Source organism: Lactuca saligna, chromosome 6, assembly GCF_052625555.1.
Source record: "Lactuca saligna cultivar CGN05327 chromosome 6, ASM5262555v1, whole genome shotgun sequence".
In the NCBI taxonomy this organism is placed as follows: Eukaryota; Viridiplantae; Streptophyta; class Magnoliopsida; order Asterales; family Asteraceae; genus Lactuca; species Lactuca saligna.
Window position 1 is genome coordinate 62,059,880 of NC_136422.1, and position 15,885 is coordinate 62,075,764.

The following is a 15,885-nucleotide window of genomic DNA, read 5'->3' on the forward strand; positions in this document are numbered from 1 at the left end:
AAACTAAATACTCAAAAGCCGTATACTATTTGTATAGTATATTAAGTTATTCTTGATGAATCATTTAAGCATTCCTTTTAGAATATGGTTAAAAATGGTTTGACAAATTATGGGCAAAAAGTTGGGTTCTTTTTAATGTGTGACTTTTATCAAGAAATAATGGTTAAGAAGCTTTCTTTTTTGTCCTTGTTGTTTCACTTTATGTTGATAACTTCATGTGAAATCGCTTCTCTTTCTTATTTATTAAGAGTCCACATTGTTAGGTTTTGATGCCCAACTTTCTCACATTCTTCTATTAATTATATATGCATACACATGTTTGCTTTATAACTCACATTCAATACTATTTTATGTTGCCTCTAGAATTGGTAAAACATTCGAGATACTATGATTTGAAATATACGTCACCTCCTATATAACTGCGGTTTACCTCATACTTTATAGGTGTATAGGAGTATTATTTACCTCTTTTTACATGATAAAATCATATCATATCAATAACGTATTTGAATGTCCTCATTTTGGTAGCTTTCTTTTAAATTTTGAAGGCAAAATACTAAAGGAGAATTAAACTCATGACTCATGAACTCCGTGATGAGGGGACCAGAAAGTCACGTCCCAAATTCCAATGCTGTGACTACTACCAATGATTTACAAATAATATCAATAATGGACTGAAAAAGTAGAAGTCTTAACTTATCGATACATCAAAATTCTACCAATAAAAAATCTTAACTTATTCCAAACTAAATACCTACATAGTTTTAATTTAAACTTGAAAGGAAATCCTTAAACATTCGACAAAAATATAATCTCCTAAAAGTCACTAATTATTTTCCTTGCCTTTCAAGCTTGTTGCTATAGAATATTAGCACATATTGACATACGTACATAATAATAACCAATTATTTGTATGTGAGTTCATGGTTTTCTATTTATGAAAAGTATCGGGGCCATTTGTCTTAAAAGTGTTCATTTCGTGTTAGTGTATATTGTATTTTTATAATCAGCCCATTATTGATATCGGCCCAAAGCCCTTGTATCATAAGTTGTATTTATACACATGTAATAGTGATTGGAGATCTCTCTCTCTCTCTCTCTCTCTCTCTCTCTCTCCATTGTGATTTTTTTTTTTCTTATTCTAATCAAGGCAGCTATACAACCCTTATCACACAAAGCCTTCATATATAACTAATATCAAATCCAACATATCCCTCATTCTTGACCTAAAATGACTCAACTACGACTCCATGAGATACATGTTCTCAACTTATTTTGATGGCTTCAATGCTCTTGATCACCAAACCAAAAAACAACCAATTTGGAATGGGACAAAGTGGACTCCATTGTAAAAAATATGGATCTACTCAATTATCTCCCAAACCCTACTCCAGAGGGTGTTAAATAAGGACTCTACAGCTCGACGTGTATGGCTAAAACTCGATAAGCATTTTCATGATAACAAAAACATAAAGATCATACAACTAGGAAATTTTGCCATGTGTTTATAGATATCTTACGGTTAGGCTTGGTTCAATTAAGATAAGCTCATCGTGTTGCCCCAAATGTTTAATTCTATACGAGGGGTGATACACGAACATTAAAATATGTTTGACTTGACTTTTAAAACTTTTAAGAGATAAAAGTCAAAAGTCACAAAAATATGAAGTTCATAACTTTTAAAAAAACTCTTTCTTGTTCATGGTAAAATGTTGTTTTAAAAGAACTTTTCCGTTTGTCAAATATCTTTTGGATTTTTTTTACTTTTTGGAAAAATTAGAAGTCCAAAAGTCATTTTAAAAGGAAATCTCTTTCAACATATTAACTTCACATGGCACACAAATTAAACGTATAAGATTTAGAAAATCTCTTTCAACACTACACATTTCCCAGGTCTAGATAAGATCACGTCTAGCCGTCCACGATTAGGTATGAGCAGTTTGTCCCAAATCCCGATCCCGTACCGGTACCGAATTTAAAAATACGGGACGGTACTTGGTACTCCAAATACATGAAATTCGGGAATCGGTACTGCCGGTACAGGTGATGTTAATTCGGTTCGGTACTCGGGATTAACTTTTTATCAAATTCGGTATTTGGGAAATCGGGAACGGAACGGGTCTTCCGTCCCACGCTCATCCCTATACACGACCACCATTTTGAGGAACTGACAAACTTTTAAAATGGTGAGATTAGATGCAGATATATTTCTCATTTCAATAAACACAGTCGACATTTACATGATATGCTAAAAATCGAAAGGAACCACCCCACTAAACCTCCCTTCCAACACCCCATGTATATATCTAAACTCAATAATTTTCCTATCTTCTTTCCTATTCATTTACATAATCCTATTTCCTTCCATACACCATACACCACCCAAAAAAACCCTTCTTCCCTCCACCCTCTTCCCATATTCCCCATTCCCCAACCTCAAAACCTTCTTCAACCTCGGGCCACAAGTACTATCCGGTTCACATTTCAGCCCAAATCTCAAGTATCTTCGACCCGGTTCCCGGGCCCACAAAAGAACCCGACCCACCGAACCAGTCCATAATAAACCAGCCAAAATGGGTGTATGTGATGCAGTCTATAGAGCTTCAAGGGTGATGGATGCTTTTGTAAATACAGAAAGAACAAAGGGTGCTTCTTCTCCCGGGTGTATAGTTGTTGGCACTATCGTGTACCCTCTTGGATCTGGTTCTAGTACCATTTCACACGATATTTCTCGGGAATTTACGTAATCGGTCCCTCCAACTGATTCATGTAAATAGATGTTGTAAGCTGCACGACGTCCACGTGTTTTAATTATCCTCATCCCAATGTAGAACATCATGGAATCATGACTTGATTGATAGTTTCTGAATCCCGCTGTTGTTCTTGAAAAACTCACCCCCTACAAACACACATCATTCACTCCATCAATACATATAACATCCTTAACTCTTTAAATTTGTATCCAAATTATACCATTATAACCCGTTATAATGATATAACCGGTACAACAAAAGGAGTTTAGAGACTGTCTAAACTCCTTTTGTTGTTAGTTGTAAGTTGTTACAACTTACAACTAAATACCTGAGTCAAGGTTATGAACACATGTATGGGACACGATGCGTCAGAACCCGTGGCCCGCACTCTAAACTGCGGATTCTGATGCCACGTGTCGTAGTCCTGACACCCACCGGCACTATACCCCCGCCATTGCCCATGCACGGAGTATCGCATCTCCGGTGGATAAACACGGCAAACATAAATTGACCGAAAATGAATCTGGAAATCTTGCCAACTCATCCAAAAGATCCCATCTCTCGCCTATTACAAATCAAACGTTCAAAAAATTAAAACCATATGTATATAATCTCAACATGTATGATTTCTTATAACATAAACATAAACATATTAAATACCCGAGGGACATGTTTAAGTTTGTGTTTCATCCTGTCCGTCCATTCGGGAGATGAATCGGACCACGGCCCGTTCCATTCGACTTCATTAGCCCACGGGTTTCGTATTTGAACGAGTTTATGGCCATCAACTTCTCGGACTTGAAGTAAGGAATACGCGTGTCCTTGAACGATTCCACTTGAAGAGATGTGGACATCTGAGCCCGATGGGCTTCCGGCTCCTAATAAGAATCCTTCTTGTTTGAAGCGGAGTAATTGAGACCATAATCGGCCACTAGCGAGATCGATTTGGGCTTGTGCGCTTCTCATGTCAATTTCTTCACCGGCCCCACCTGTGAGGTCAACTAGCGCGTCTTGGACTAGTCCTCCTTCTAGGGCTTCGTAGGACCCGTGGAGTTTTGCGTATGCTTTTTCTAGTAAGGAAACCCAAAGCTCGTTGCCTTTTTTGCTTGTGGCAAATGCGGGTTTTCCCGGGGATTCGCATGGGATCCAGTCGTCCACCACAACCGGAACCCATTCACCCTAACAAGATTACAATGTTAGATGATAGTTATTATAATCAACATAACCACAGGCTCCAGAATATACCTGAATGCAGAAACGAACAGTGTATATTCCTTCCTCATTATATTCCGGTGTAATTATCACTTCTGATATTCTTGAAACCTCAGTCAGAACAGCAACAGCACTCAAAAACCAACAATCACCCAAACGCCCCTATTCAAAAACACAAATTAAACCAAACAAACACATGAAGAAGAAGAAGAGAAAAAAGGATATAGGATTATACCTGACAAACATCGGAAGGATTTGCATCACCAGAAAACAAACATGGAGGAGAACCCAACTGATTCTCAGTGACTATTTCCCTTGGTTTCATCCATTTAGACACAACCTGCAATTTAGAAGGCGGATTGTCTGGATCAAGAAACAAGGATCTGTCAATTGGAGGGAACTCTTGATCTGTAAAGTGTGCTTCTCCTTTAGCCAAAAGGTTTTCTTTCACAGCAAGTTCAACCGATAGCATTCGTTGAATAATCTCTTCATGTGTTTCCATTCTTGGTTTTCTCAACCTTCTTGCAAAAGAATCCATATCCACAATCACCCCTTCACGTTCCGATCTCCTTTTCCTCCCACTTGAATACTGCCCATCCCAATCCACGTCATCACGGTCATACAAATCCACCTCAGCAGGATCACTATCCCACTCATCAACCTATCAAAAGTCAAAACAAACATTGTGTTATGTTAATATGTTATGTGGTGATGTTGATCTGTTACGATTCATACATACTGATATACAAACAAACATACCCTGGGAGGAGAATCACTCCATTGCCAATTATCTTCAGGGAGATCGAGCATATTATAATCGGTGGACCCCATGGCGGCAGGAAGGGCGGAGATTTCATCTTCCAACAAACATCGCCCCCAGAGAAAAAGATCCATTATATGCATTTTCGATTCCGCCCCTTCGCTGTCCGACCGCCCAAACGCGTCCACATCCGTAGGCGGTCTGACACCCACCCAGACGTCAGTCCCCGGCTCCCAAATCCCATTCCCTACCGGCAACGGTAATCCGGTCTGATACCCATCAAATCCACCGTCTAAATAACATGTCGCCTCCCCTAAATCCGCATCAATCGTCACAGTCACCGTATGCCACCTGGCAATCATAAATTTTTTTAATATTATCTTGTACATGACATAACATTATATTTGACAAAAATATCATCTGAAGCTATTGGATTACCTTCCATCGGCGATGCACGCTGCACCGATGTTCCATCCCTTTGATACGGTAGACTGTCTGTCTCCTTGGCGGTCTTCTTTGGTTATCAGTCGAAGCCCGACTTGTCCCGCCTCGATTCCTTGCTCGGACCCCGCCACGAGAATTTCCCAGCAAATTTGTTTTTGAAATTCGGTTCCCAAGAGACAAACGGGCCCCGACTCCGGTTGGATCATAACCGCCATTGAAAAACTAACTTTTTGTGTTTGACATATCGTGGGGTCCAGTTGACCGCAGTATCTTCCACTTGTCACGGGCTCATCATCAAGAACGCACACCGCACCCGGTATTCCCGTCTGACACCCAAAATTATAATTTCAATTTTAATTTTTTTTTTTAAGAAAAAATGATAAAATTATGATTTTGATGAAATGGGAATTGGGAATTACTTGGAGGGCGCGACGAGATAACTGAGTGGCGCGAATTCTTTTTGCAATACTTGAAACGCGTTCACGGGCGAAAGAATCATCAAGAACGGAATCACCGCCTACCGCCCGCACGGCGGCTGACATGGCGGCAGCCTCCCTACTTCCAGCGTTTGGAATCGAGGATATCAATGTAGCTTCAATCTCTTTCCATTTTCTTTCTTCTTTTTCCAAAAGTGCTTTTCTCCTTTCTTTACCTCTCCCTTCCTCTTCACGTCTCTGCATCAACATCTCCTCTTCCATCTCTTTCTCTCGTATATAACTAAAATCCCAAACAAAAAAAAAAAAAAAAAAAAAAAAAAAAAAGTGTCAAATTAGGGTTTCCAAGAATCAAGATGACAAATCGAGTATCTTGATTCGGATGACTTTTTTATACCTCTCCTGTATAATTTCAAACTGTCTTCGGTCTTCTGGCATCCATTTTTTAATCTTTTTAGCACTTAGATCCGAAAAACCAATGCTATCAAGAAAGAGTCTTAATCGAACCTCATCCTGTAACCCAAATTTAAAACATTAACACGAATAAAACATAAACTACTTTGCATGAAATGGGTTCATGGATTCATGTGTTGACCTGTACACGTTCTGCTTTAGCAGTCAAACCGAGTAAAAGAAGTAAATAGCCACCAAATTTGTCCCACATGTATACCCACTCAGTATCGATTGCTTCTTCTAAAGCTAGAATCCGTGCATGTGCACACATTTCTCTTCTGTAACCTACATCATTTGTTGAATCATGTTGAAAACATATCCCGTGTTTTATCTTTCTAATAATCGATCCAGCTGCTAGTTCTTCGTTTTTTAATCTATCTCTTAGTTTCATAACATCTGCTCTTGGAAGCACAAAGTTTCCTGCTCTATCACGTGTAACAGTTGGGTCTCCAACTAAAAGAGCAGCTGAGCTAGCAGACCTTTGTGGGGCCGAATAAGTTCCCGATAAAGCATTTCTTGTCTGAAAAAAAAAATCATTTATAGAAAATATAAATCAAAGAAAACCAATATTAAGTTATTAACTACTACTAAATGTAATTGGATTTTTATATACCTTGGTGGCAGAACGGGCGATTGCTTGAATGATGGTGTCTTTACTGAGAAAGTGTACAGCATCTTCCATCATCTGTTAATTGAAGAAAAGAATCGGTTTTTTAGTGGAAAAGAATGTTTTTTTTTTATTGAATTATAATTTGGGTCAAAGTCAAACCTCGAGAGTCAAACATGGTCGAGAGACTGCAAACCCGAATGATACAACAAGTGTAATTGCTGAAACAGCTGCTCCAGCAAATGGTGGATAGATTACTAAGCTTGCAACAACACCCCACCCTTCAATTGCTAATGCAATCCCATAGAGGACAATGAAAGCAACACTGTTGCACAAGAGTAGATTGTGTTAGAGAAAAGCATTTAAAGAGGTGGGAATTGGAGATTCCGACGAAGTGGGAATTGGTGATTCCGATTTCCTACGAACCTGACGTTTTTCCCGCAATCAGCATGAGCATCGTATACATAAACAGGGAGAACACGTGGAGAGTATACTACTATGGGAGGTGAAAGAAGCACCTATTGGAATTAAAATAAAAATAAAAAGTTTTATCATAAGAAACCTATAAAGATAAGCTTCAATAATATAACATGATTGTAGATTTGTATTTATAATTCTATATAAACTTACAGTCAATGCTCTGCCAGCAAGAAGAAACAAGAATGAAAAGTAACCAACCGAAGCTCCAACGAAAGATCTCCCTTTAATTTGATGAAAAAAAAAAGTATAGATTATGTGTCATAATCTCTCGTGAAGGTTATCAACAAAAAAAAGATAAAAGATAAAAGAAAATGATGAGGTTTTTGTGTACCTTGTCGCCATCCAACAAAGAATGCAGCAAGGGCGAGTAGAAATGCAAGAAAAGAAACAACAAACATTTGCATTCTTGTTAAGTAAAAGTTGTTTGAAGCCCAAAAGTGGATGATTCCAATAGCTAGAACAATGAGGAGTAGAAGTAAAAGGAAAGATGCCCCAATCTGTTGTCATACAAAACATAAATCAAGTTATAACATAAAACCCTAAATCATAAACCCTAAATAGTAAGTATTTAATCATGGACTTACCGTCCATGGTTGAATTATGACAATTACAGCCGAAATTGCACTTAGAAGAAGAAGAAGTCCGATAATGACAAACACATAAACACCTCGTGAAAGTCTCCAATTATCATCCTTCCTGAAGATTTGAAAAATAATCGATTAATGATTAATCGCCCTTCAAAACTCGTGTACGATAATTTTTGTGATTAGATATAATAATATGAGGGATACCATTTAAGCAAACCAGAGGAGAGCGATAGCAAAGCTGGGATGCAAACTAAAGGAAGTAATGCAGCTAAAAAATCGGCTTTTTCAGGTACGTCGTCATCTCTAGAGTTCACAACTTCAAGATATGATGCGCCACAAAATGCAACCAGAACAACTACAGAGAGAAAGGGCATAATGGTAAATTGAATACAGTTTTTATTATAAAAAAGGAAGAAGATAAGATAAGATAAACGTGAGAATAGTTACCTGAAAATATGGCGACACATATGGCTGAAGATAAAGAGAAACGATAAGTTGCAAACCATGAGGCAATTGGTAAGAGCCCTGTAACTATCAATGCAATTACAGCAGCCATGGCCCATCCGATGTAAGCTGAAGATGCGTATGGAGATTTGATACTGTTGTCGCCACCTGTCCACCCTTTGTAGCCTAAATCCTCTAAAGGCTTTGCAGATACGATTGCACCTAGGGCTAATACGGATCCAATAAAGATTGATATGCAAATCGAAAGTACAACTCCCTGAAAACATTTTACAAGCTAATAAGTTTAGTGTAAAGTAGTAAGAAGATTAAAGATAAGTAGATAACAAACCTCTTTCATCCAAAGAGTTCGATAGTTTCCTACTTGACCTCCATAGTCAACTCTTGACACCCAAAATCGGTATCCATTGTGTATCCAAATTGGAATTGCAACAGAAAGGCATGCTACCATGAGTGGTAAGGTTAAAGATAATCCAAGAAGAACAGATGATTTGCTGAAATATTAGTTGAAGATGGATTAAAGTTAAAAAGATAAATCTTTTACTTGTGAATCTATTGAAAAAAAATTAACTGTTGTACCTTAAGAAAGACAGCAGCAGACCAACACAAGTACTTAGAAGCCAAGCGATAAAACCATACTGCAATTTTTAACATAACAGAGTTCATGAATAAAGAAAAAAAAATAGAAAAAGAAATTACAAAAAATGTAGTTTACCTTTCGGGGTTTTGAAGTCATCACCATGTCTTCAGCTTGTAGTGACCGAAGGAAAGCCATAATGGAACAGATAACAAGTGATAGTAGCAAAACAGCACACCCGAATTCAAACTGTATCCATTTTTGTAGATTAGAGATAAAAAAAAGAAGCAACTTTCATAAAGATTTTGTATAAAAAGGAAACCCTTTATACCTGTTGATGTGTTGCACCAATGACTTCGACTGTTTTTGGACGAAAATGCCCCACAATGACAGTTTCAACAATGAACACAAAACTAAAAAGAACCCATGCACGTTCTGGAGTCCCAGCAATATGATGCAAAAGGAGTCTGAAAATTCTAAGCCATTTTTCAAGTCCACGAATCCTAAGTTCTTCAGATAATGAAATTTGATTAGGCAAAGTGTTATCAACAACACCATTTGAATCACTAATCATAATATCAGTATTATCACGATGATCTCTATCAGCATCAAGACTACTCCTTTGCAACAACGCGAGTATTGTGGGGTCCAATCCGTTTTCTTTCAACATCACTGCAAAATTCGGATCCAAACCCTTATCTTGTAACAAATTAGTCAACTCAATGTCCCCTTCTCTTGCTCTTTTCTTCAATAAAGACGTGATTCTTGGGTCATTAAACTTTTCTTGAAACGCCAAAGCTAAGTTCAAGTCAAGTGTCTGTTGATTTGAAGTTGACTCATCACTATTTTGGTCAAAGTTTCTTTCAGCTTCTTGGACAATTGATCTGCAAGAACTACTGTGTAGAACTACACTTGGTCTTCCACTATCTAAGCTTTTTTCACTGTTGATTCCTTCTGCATGATTCCAATTGTTACCTAAATGACCAGTTTCTGCACTACTACTACGTTTCACACTTGAACCACATCCTTCCGATGAACTTGAAGAACTGTTTTGTTCTTTTTTTCTGAAACCTTCTCTGAGGCGAATCACAGTGCTTTGTAAGGCGTCTCTTCTTGCTGCTAAAGGGTTTGTGACTGACAGGTGGCGCGTCACAGCTGCGCCAAGTAAGACAGACCCCACAACCGCATAACTTATACAGTGTCCAAGATACCTATGCAGATAAAGAACACTCAAAAGTTCAAGAAACGAAGGTAAAAGTTGTGTGTGTATGTATAAAGATTAGAGGAATAGAAAATTAGAAAAAATACCAGTAATGAACTCCAAAGCATATCAGGAAGACGCGAGAAGCACCAGCAACAAAAAGAGCAATGACACGGCTTTGAAGAAGCTCAAACCCGTATAAACAGGCACCCATGTTCCAATCTAGGAATAGGAATCAAGAAATTAAGGAAGATAGGAGATTAGGAAATTAGGAAATTAGGAGTAGCATTGGTTTAATGTGTATATATATACCAAGAATTATAACAGCAGCTGATGTGATAGCTCCAAGCCAATTTGACTCCTTTGCTGTTAAGCCATACAATATAGAATACACAAGAAGTACAAGAAGTGACCCGAGATAAAGAAGCCCAAGATGTGACACCCTGAAAGAGTTATTACTCCTGTTAGTGAAAATATGTTGCAAGATTCATAAAGATGCAATCTTTATGGTGAAAGATTGGAAAAGAAAAAAAGGGTACTTGCCTTCTAGATTGTCTAGGATATAAGTCATTTGGATCTGGTGGTTCTGGTAAACATGCAACTGGGCCAACTTCAATGCAGTCAGAATAAGCAAATTTGTATGCACTTCTAACATATTCATCAACATCCAAACCGTTTCCTGTAATGATTTGAGCACACCATGAAGAATAAGCAAACATGAGAGAAGAAGAAGAAAGAATAGGTTATAGGTCACAAGTAGTGACAACCTACCATTAAACACCATTCTGCAAATGAAGAGCATGTTGATTGCTAAAGCAATTGCTGAGACCCCAAAGAAGAATCCAGAAGGTGAATACCGTTGTGGAGCAGTTGAACCAGCTGTAACATAAACTGCACATAGTTCGTATGCACAGAGGAGTGCAACAGCTAGAAGAAGAAGAACAGCAACAGCTCCTATTCATGAAACGACATTTGTACCCTTTAATATCTTTTAGAAATGTATGATATATGTGTAAGATGTTGTAAACTGAAAGGAAAATGGATATGGGAGATTTGGATCATACTTGAGCTTTGCCACTGTGTTCGCCACCAGAGCATTATGGAATAGAATGCCAAAAGAAGAGCAGTTCCAGCCATAATTACTGCTAAACCAATAATATCTCTCCCAAGTATTAAGATTAACCAACATCCCCATGTGATAAGAACTACAATTGGAGAAACGACAACAAGCCATGAACAAAGGGATAGAAAACCGCATAGTATTCCCAATTGAGGGCCTTGGAGGAAACTTGGCCATTTTCTAGCAAAGATCCAACTGAGCAAATATGACAACAATAACAGAAAGTGTTAGGTGATAACTTTTAAGAGGTTCAAAATGAACAAATTGAAACCAACTGATTAATAACTTAAAGCATGTTAATCTAATGTCCCCTAGTTATAGTTGAACATTTAAGAGGTTCAAAATGTAATGTTATATACTTATATACCCAATTTCCAAATCTTCCTATTTTTAACTTTCGAGTTCTGTTTAGCTGAAAAATGTAACAGTAATCAAAGAAATCTATTGAATTCCCCATTGCTTCAAATGGGAACCCAAAACGACAAAAACTGGTTAACAAAACAGGAAATAAGGAAGAAGTACCTGTATATCCGCCATGGCCGCCAATTAACAGCCCAAAGTATCGCAAAAGAAGCCAACCCCAAGAAAGAGAAAAGGGTTCCCGATATTATGCATGCCAACATTACATCCCTGTCATCCCCTTCCATGGCTTCTTCCTCCCTTTTCTCTCTAGCTTTTCAACTACACCGCAGATAATATACAGAAAGAAATCAAAGCGTGATTAACATATAATTTAAAACAAAACATAAAATTCAACCTAACTAAGTTACTTTGAAACCAAAAAGATATGCAATTGAAGCAAACAACTTACTTCACTGAACTGGTTTCAGCTGCCAATAACATCGTGATAACTTCTAGGACGCGAAATTGAGTTCAAGAGGAACTAGGGTTTAGTTTATTTTTTCAGCTGGATAGCACCGTCATGTAATCAATAAACAAAATCAGGAAGTTAGGGTTTTGAAGAATGTAGCGATGGACGACTTCAGCAACACCAAGTTTTGGAATTTTCTTCTTCCGTATGAAACCCCTTTTCGATTTGTTAGAGCTCCTATTTACACGCAGTTTCACACTCAAACACACAGTGAAAAAAAATGAGAGCTTTTTAGCGAAATTTGAGAGAAGGAAAGAGTAAAAGATTGGGGATACTGGATAGTGGTTTTGTAAATAATGATAAAATAACAGCAGCTGCATATGCTTGTCTCAGAGCAATTCAAGTCGAGTAGCTGGAGGGTGGCGCGTGGACTACACAGCCAATGAGAAACGAGCGGTGGTTCTTGACTGAGAAATATATTGGTACGTGTACAGAGTGATTGCGTCTGCACGTGGGGAAACCTTATCGTTCAGACACCTTTGGTCTATTTCTACCACTTAATTACCCGAGAAAAAAAACCCGGTTTCGTGGAGGATTAGTGGAAAAGTGTTGATTAAAAATTCTATTAGTTGAAAAGTAGGGGGACCCATAAGAAAATTTGTCAAACTTGATAGTCTACGATTGAAATTTTTGGTTTATAATTATTGGGTTTATATTGGACTTTAGGGTTTGAAATTTGAAGACGAATGGGCTGGACCTAACTAAGGGTATATATTTGAAAGCTCCCGTTTTGGGCTTCTTACTAACTTTATAAGTTATAATCAAGAAATCATGGTGATCGACTAAGTTTAACTCTTTGTTTCTTAATGTATTGTCGATAACGTGAGCAATCCTCTCATCGATTTAGTTCTTCAATTAAATGAAGTTGTATGCAGGATTTGCTGATTGGGTAAAACCCCGTGTTTATAATTGCTATACAATATTAGTTACACAAAATGTTATGGTGTCGTTTGGTTCGCTGGAATCCGTTAGAATTGAATGCTAATTTCATCACTCTCCTTTGTTTGGTTCAAACTTTCGAAAGGAATTTGATTCTTAAATGAGTCAAATTTTCCTTCCAATGAGGAAAAATAAATTTCATCCAAAAACTTAAGGAATTAAAATTCATTTCAAATGATAATGTTGAGTGTTACCATATTACTCATTTTACTTTTAATACTACATATGAAACCTTTCTATCGCCGCCACCACCTCCTCCACCACCCACCACCACCGTTACACACCACCACCACCACCACCATCGGTACCTCTGTTACCACCACCATCCACCCACTAGTACCATCACCTCTACCACCGCCGACCACTACCACCTTATCACCACCTCCACCATGACCACCACACATCACCATTGTTACCACCCGCTACACACCACCTCTGTCACCACTCACCACCGTCAGAACCACCCAAAACCACCACTATCACCATCAATCTCCACCTCCACCACCATCACCACCTCTACCACCACACTACCTTCCACCTCCACCACCACTCATCACCGTGACCATACCATCACTGCCACCACCACCATCATCACCTCCACCACCACCATTTCCACCTCTATCACTACACCACCCACCACATCTGCCACTACTCATGACTACCACCATCACCATCACAACTACTACCACCACCGCCGTCATCACCTCCGCCACTACCCACCATCACCTATGTTGTCATTATCACCACTATTTCCACCATCAACATCATTGGCACCATCACCATCATTTGCTAATTTTATAATTTATATAATATACTTTTACATATAAGTTATAAAACAAAGTAAAAAAAGAAAAAAGGAATTCTTGTTATTTTATATTATTTCAGGTCTATTTTTTGTCAACCATACATAATATGGAATTGGATTCAAATTTACATATATAGTTTTAATGCAAGTGTGTTCTTTCATAGAATAAAACACCATAATAAATAATCAAAATAAAAGACGAGTCTTGACTGCTCCGTCTTCTCAAAACCCGGTCATTGCACCTGTCTACTAGTGACCTGAGAATACAAGTTATTTTGAAGGAGTTTATCAGCCTAAAGCTGGTGAGTTCATAAGTATTTTAGTATCATTGATTTGTAAAACTATAAAGAACAGACTTGTAAATGTTTGATGAGAAGTGTGTATAAGTATGAAAACCCTAGAAAATCCTATATTTCCTATTAGTAGTAATTGTTGTCTTCTATCAAGACCCAACTGTTTTGAAGGTATGTTTCTTTGTAAAATGACGGTTTTTCCCATGTATAACTATTATTATAAAAATATAGTTTACCTCATCGTTTATGTGAATGTATCACAAAATAAAGGTAATAAGGAAAATAATATATTCATTTGAAATCGTATCAAAATATATTCTACCTCATCGTTTATGTGAACGTGTCACAAAGCAAAGGTAACAAGGAAAATTGTATAATCCTTAAAAATGTATCCATTTGTCTAGGATAAACACGATGCGGTAAATCGTTGAACAATACAACCGAGAACATCCGTAGATAAACACACCAGTTGTAGCGAGCAGCCAGGTGTAGGATGGTCAGTCCAGGAGTGTGTAGTAGTATCTTTTCATATAGTATGTAGTAGTATCTCTTCATATAGTATGTAATAGTGTTTCTTCATATAGTATGTAATAGTATGTCTTCCTTTAGTTTGTATTAGTGTCTCTTCATTTAGTGTGTATTAGTGTCTCTACATTTAGTATGTATTAGTGTAGTGTATGTATAGTTTATAGTATGCATTGACTCATGTGTGAACTGACTCTTAGTGTGATTCCTTGTACTAGGAATAGTAAATAATATTTCCTAACTATACCTATTATAGTTACTAGTAATGTACGTGTATAACCGAAAGTATGCCTTCGCTACCAAAAGGTGCTGAATTGACTGATAGAACTTTTATGTCTATATATGTATACATAATATATAACTAATATTTAGACGAGATTCGGACAAATAACCGATACCCTAAGGCCACATCCAAACAAGGAAAAGGAATTAAAGCGAGCTAGATGTCCTAAGTCCTTTAAACATTACTTATATAACTATACATATATAGGCATGCATTTGACAATCTAAAAGTTTAAAAGAAGTTTTTAAAACCTTTGAAAAGTTTAATAAATAAGAACTGATCTCTTGATATCAGTTTATAAAACGATTTAAAAGCAGTTTGTTTGATAAGAACAGTTTAAAGTATAAGAAATACTTTGTTTGAAACATAGTTATAACATAGTTTGAAAGGAAAGATATAGTGTGTAAGATAGTTTGATAAAGAGTTTAACATGTAAAAATGTTTTTGATAAATCATTTTGAAGTAGTATGCTTAGTAACACAGCTAAAAGTGTAGTGATGGCATACCTACGGAAGCACAACAGAACCGCGTCTAGCCCAAGAGTCGGGCATGCCAACTAAGCTTAACCCAGCAGGCTCAGCGCCTGCTGGCGTCCCCGGGATCGAAGCACACAGGCGAAAGGCTAACGCCCGCCAAGAGGCGCTCCTGACTCCAGGACAAAAGATGCGGTCAGGAGACAAGCAGTAGGATCAGAGCATTATCGTCTAAGCCAATGAGAGCGCTCTAACGGTTGAAGGAACATGACCCTCCAATCAGCGCCTCTGATCTTGTCTCCCCAAAAACGATTCTGTCTGGTACGGCTCAGGCCTGAGCGCTAGGTATAAAAGGATGTGCTCTCAGACCTGCGAGGTAAGTTCTCCAAGCATTCTGGAGGTAATACACACACAAACCCTAAAATACCCTCTAACTTGACCATCGGAGCGTTCTTCCGGGAGCTCATCCCGGAAAGCGGCTGGCGGCCTCTTTTCTTGTGATCTTGCGGTGTTAGTTAGACGATCGAGAGAAGTTCATGGAAGAAACCAGAGCAAGGTTGCACATTTAGTGCCATCCGTTTGTGAGACAAAGAACACAAACGAAAA

The 15,885-nt window shown here is 37.9% G+C and overlaps 1 protein-coding gene across 2 annotated transcripts; it reads right to left on the reverse strand.

The window, feature by feature from the left end:
- Positions 1 to 2,192: 2,192 nt before the first annotated feature.
- Positions 2,193 to 12,239, reverse strand: DEK1 (calpain-type cysteine protease family). Of its 2 annotated transcripts, none has more exons than XM_078959696.1 (29): positions 11,902 to 12,239; positions 11,613 to 11,771; positions 11,035 to 11,285; positions 10,742 to 10,924; positions 10,514 to 10,649; positions 10,283 to 10,413; positions 10,078 to 10,192; positions 9,101 to 9,980; positions 8,908 to 9,018; positions 8,772 to 8,830; positions 8,524 to 8,686; positions 8,178 to 8,451; positions 7,935 to 8,085; positions 7,728 to 7,839; positions 7,475 to 7,640; positions 7,294 to 7,364; positions 7,090 to 7,181; positions 6,826 to 6,988; positions 6,670 to 6,741; positions 6,199 to 6,576; positions 6,001 to 6,116; positions 5,589 to 5,886; positions 5,164 to 5,495; positions 4,725 to 5,076; positions 4,201 to 4,626; positions 3,999 to 4,127; positions 3,414 to 3,932; positions 3,082 to 3,318; positions 2,193 to 2,899 (listed from the first exon to the last, which is right to left on the reverse strand). In XM_078959696.1, exons 2-29 carry the CDS (start codon positions 11,735 to 11,737, stop codon positions 2,594 to 2,596), a joined length of 6,348 nt encoding a protein of 2,115 aa, XP_078815822.1. In that variant the 5' UTR covers positions 11,738 to 11,771; positions 11,902 to 12,239; the 3' UTR covers positions 2,193 to 2,593. The 2 variants fall into 2 exon arrangements, with proteins under 2 accessions (XP_078815822.1, XP_078815821.1); XM_078959695.1 differs by having other exon boundaries at positions 10,283 to 10,431.
- Positions 12,240 to 15,885: the final 3,646 nt, after the last annotated feature.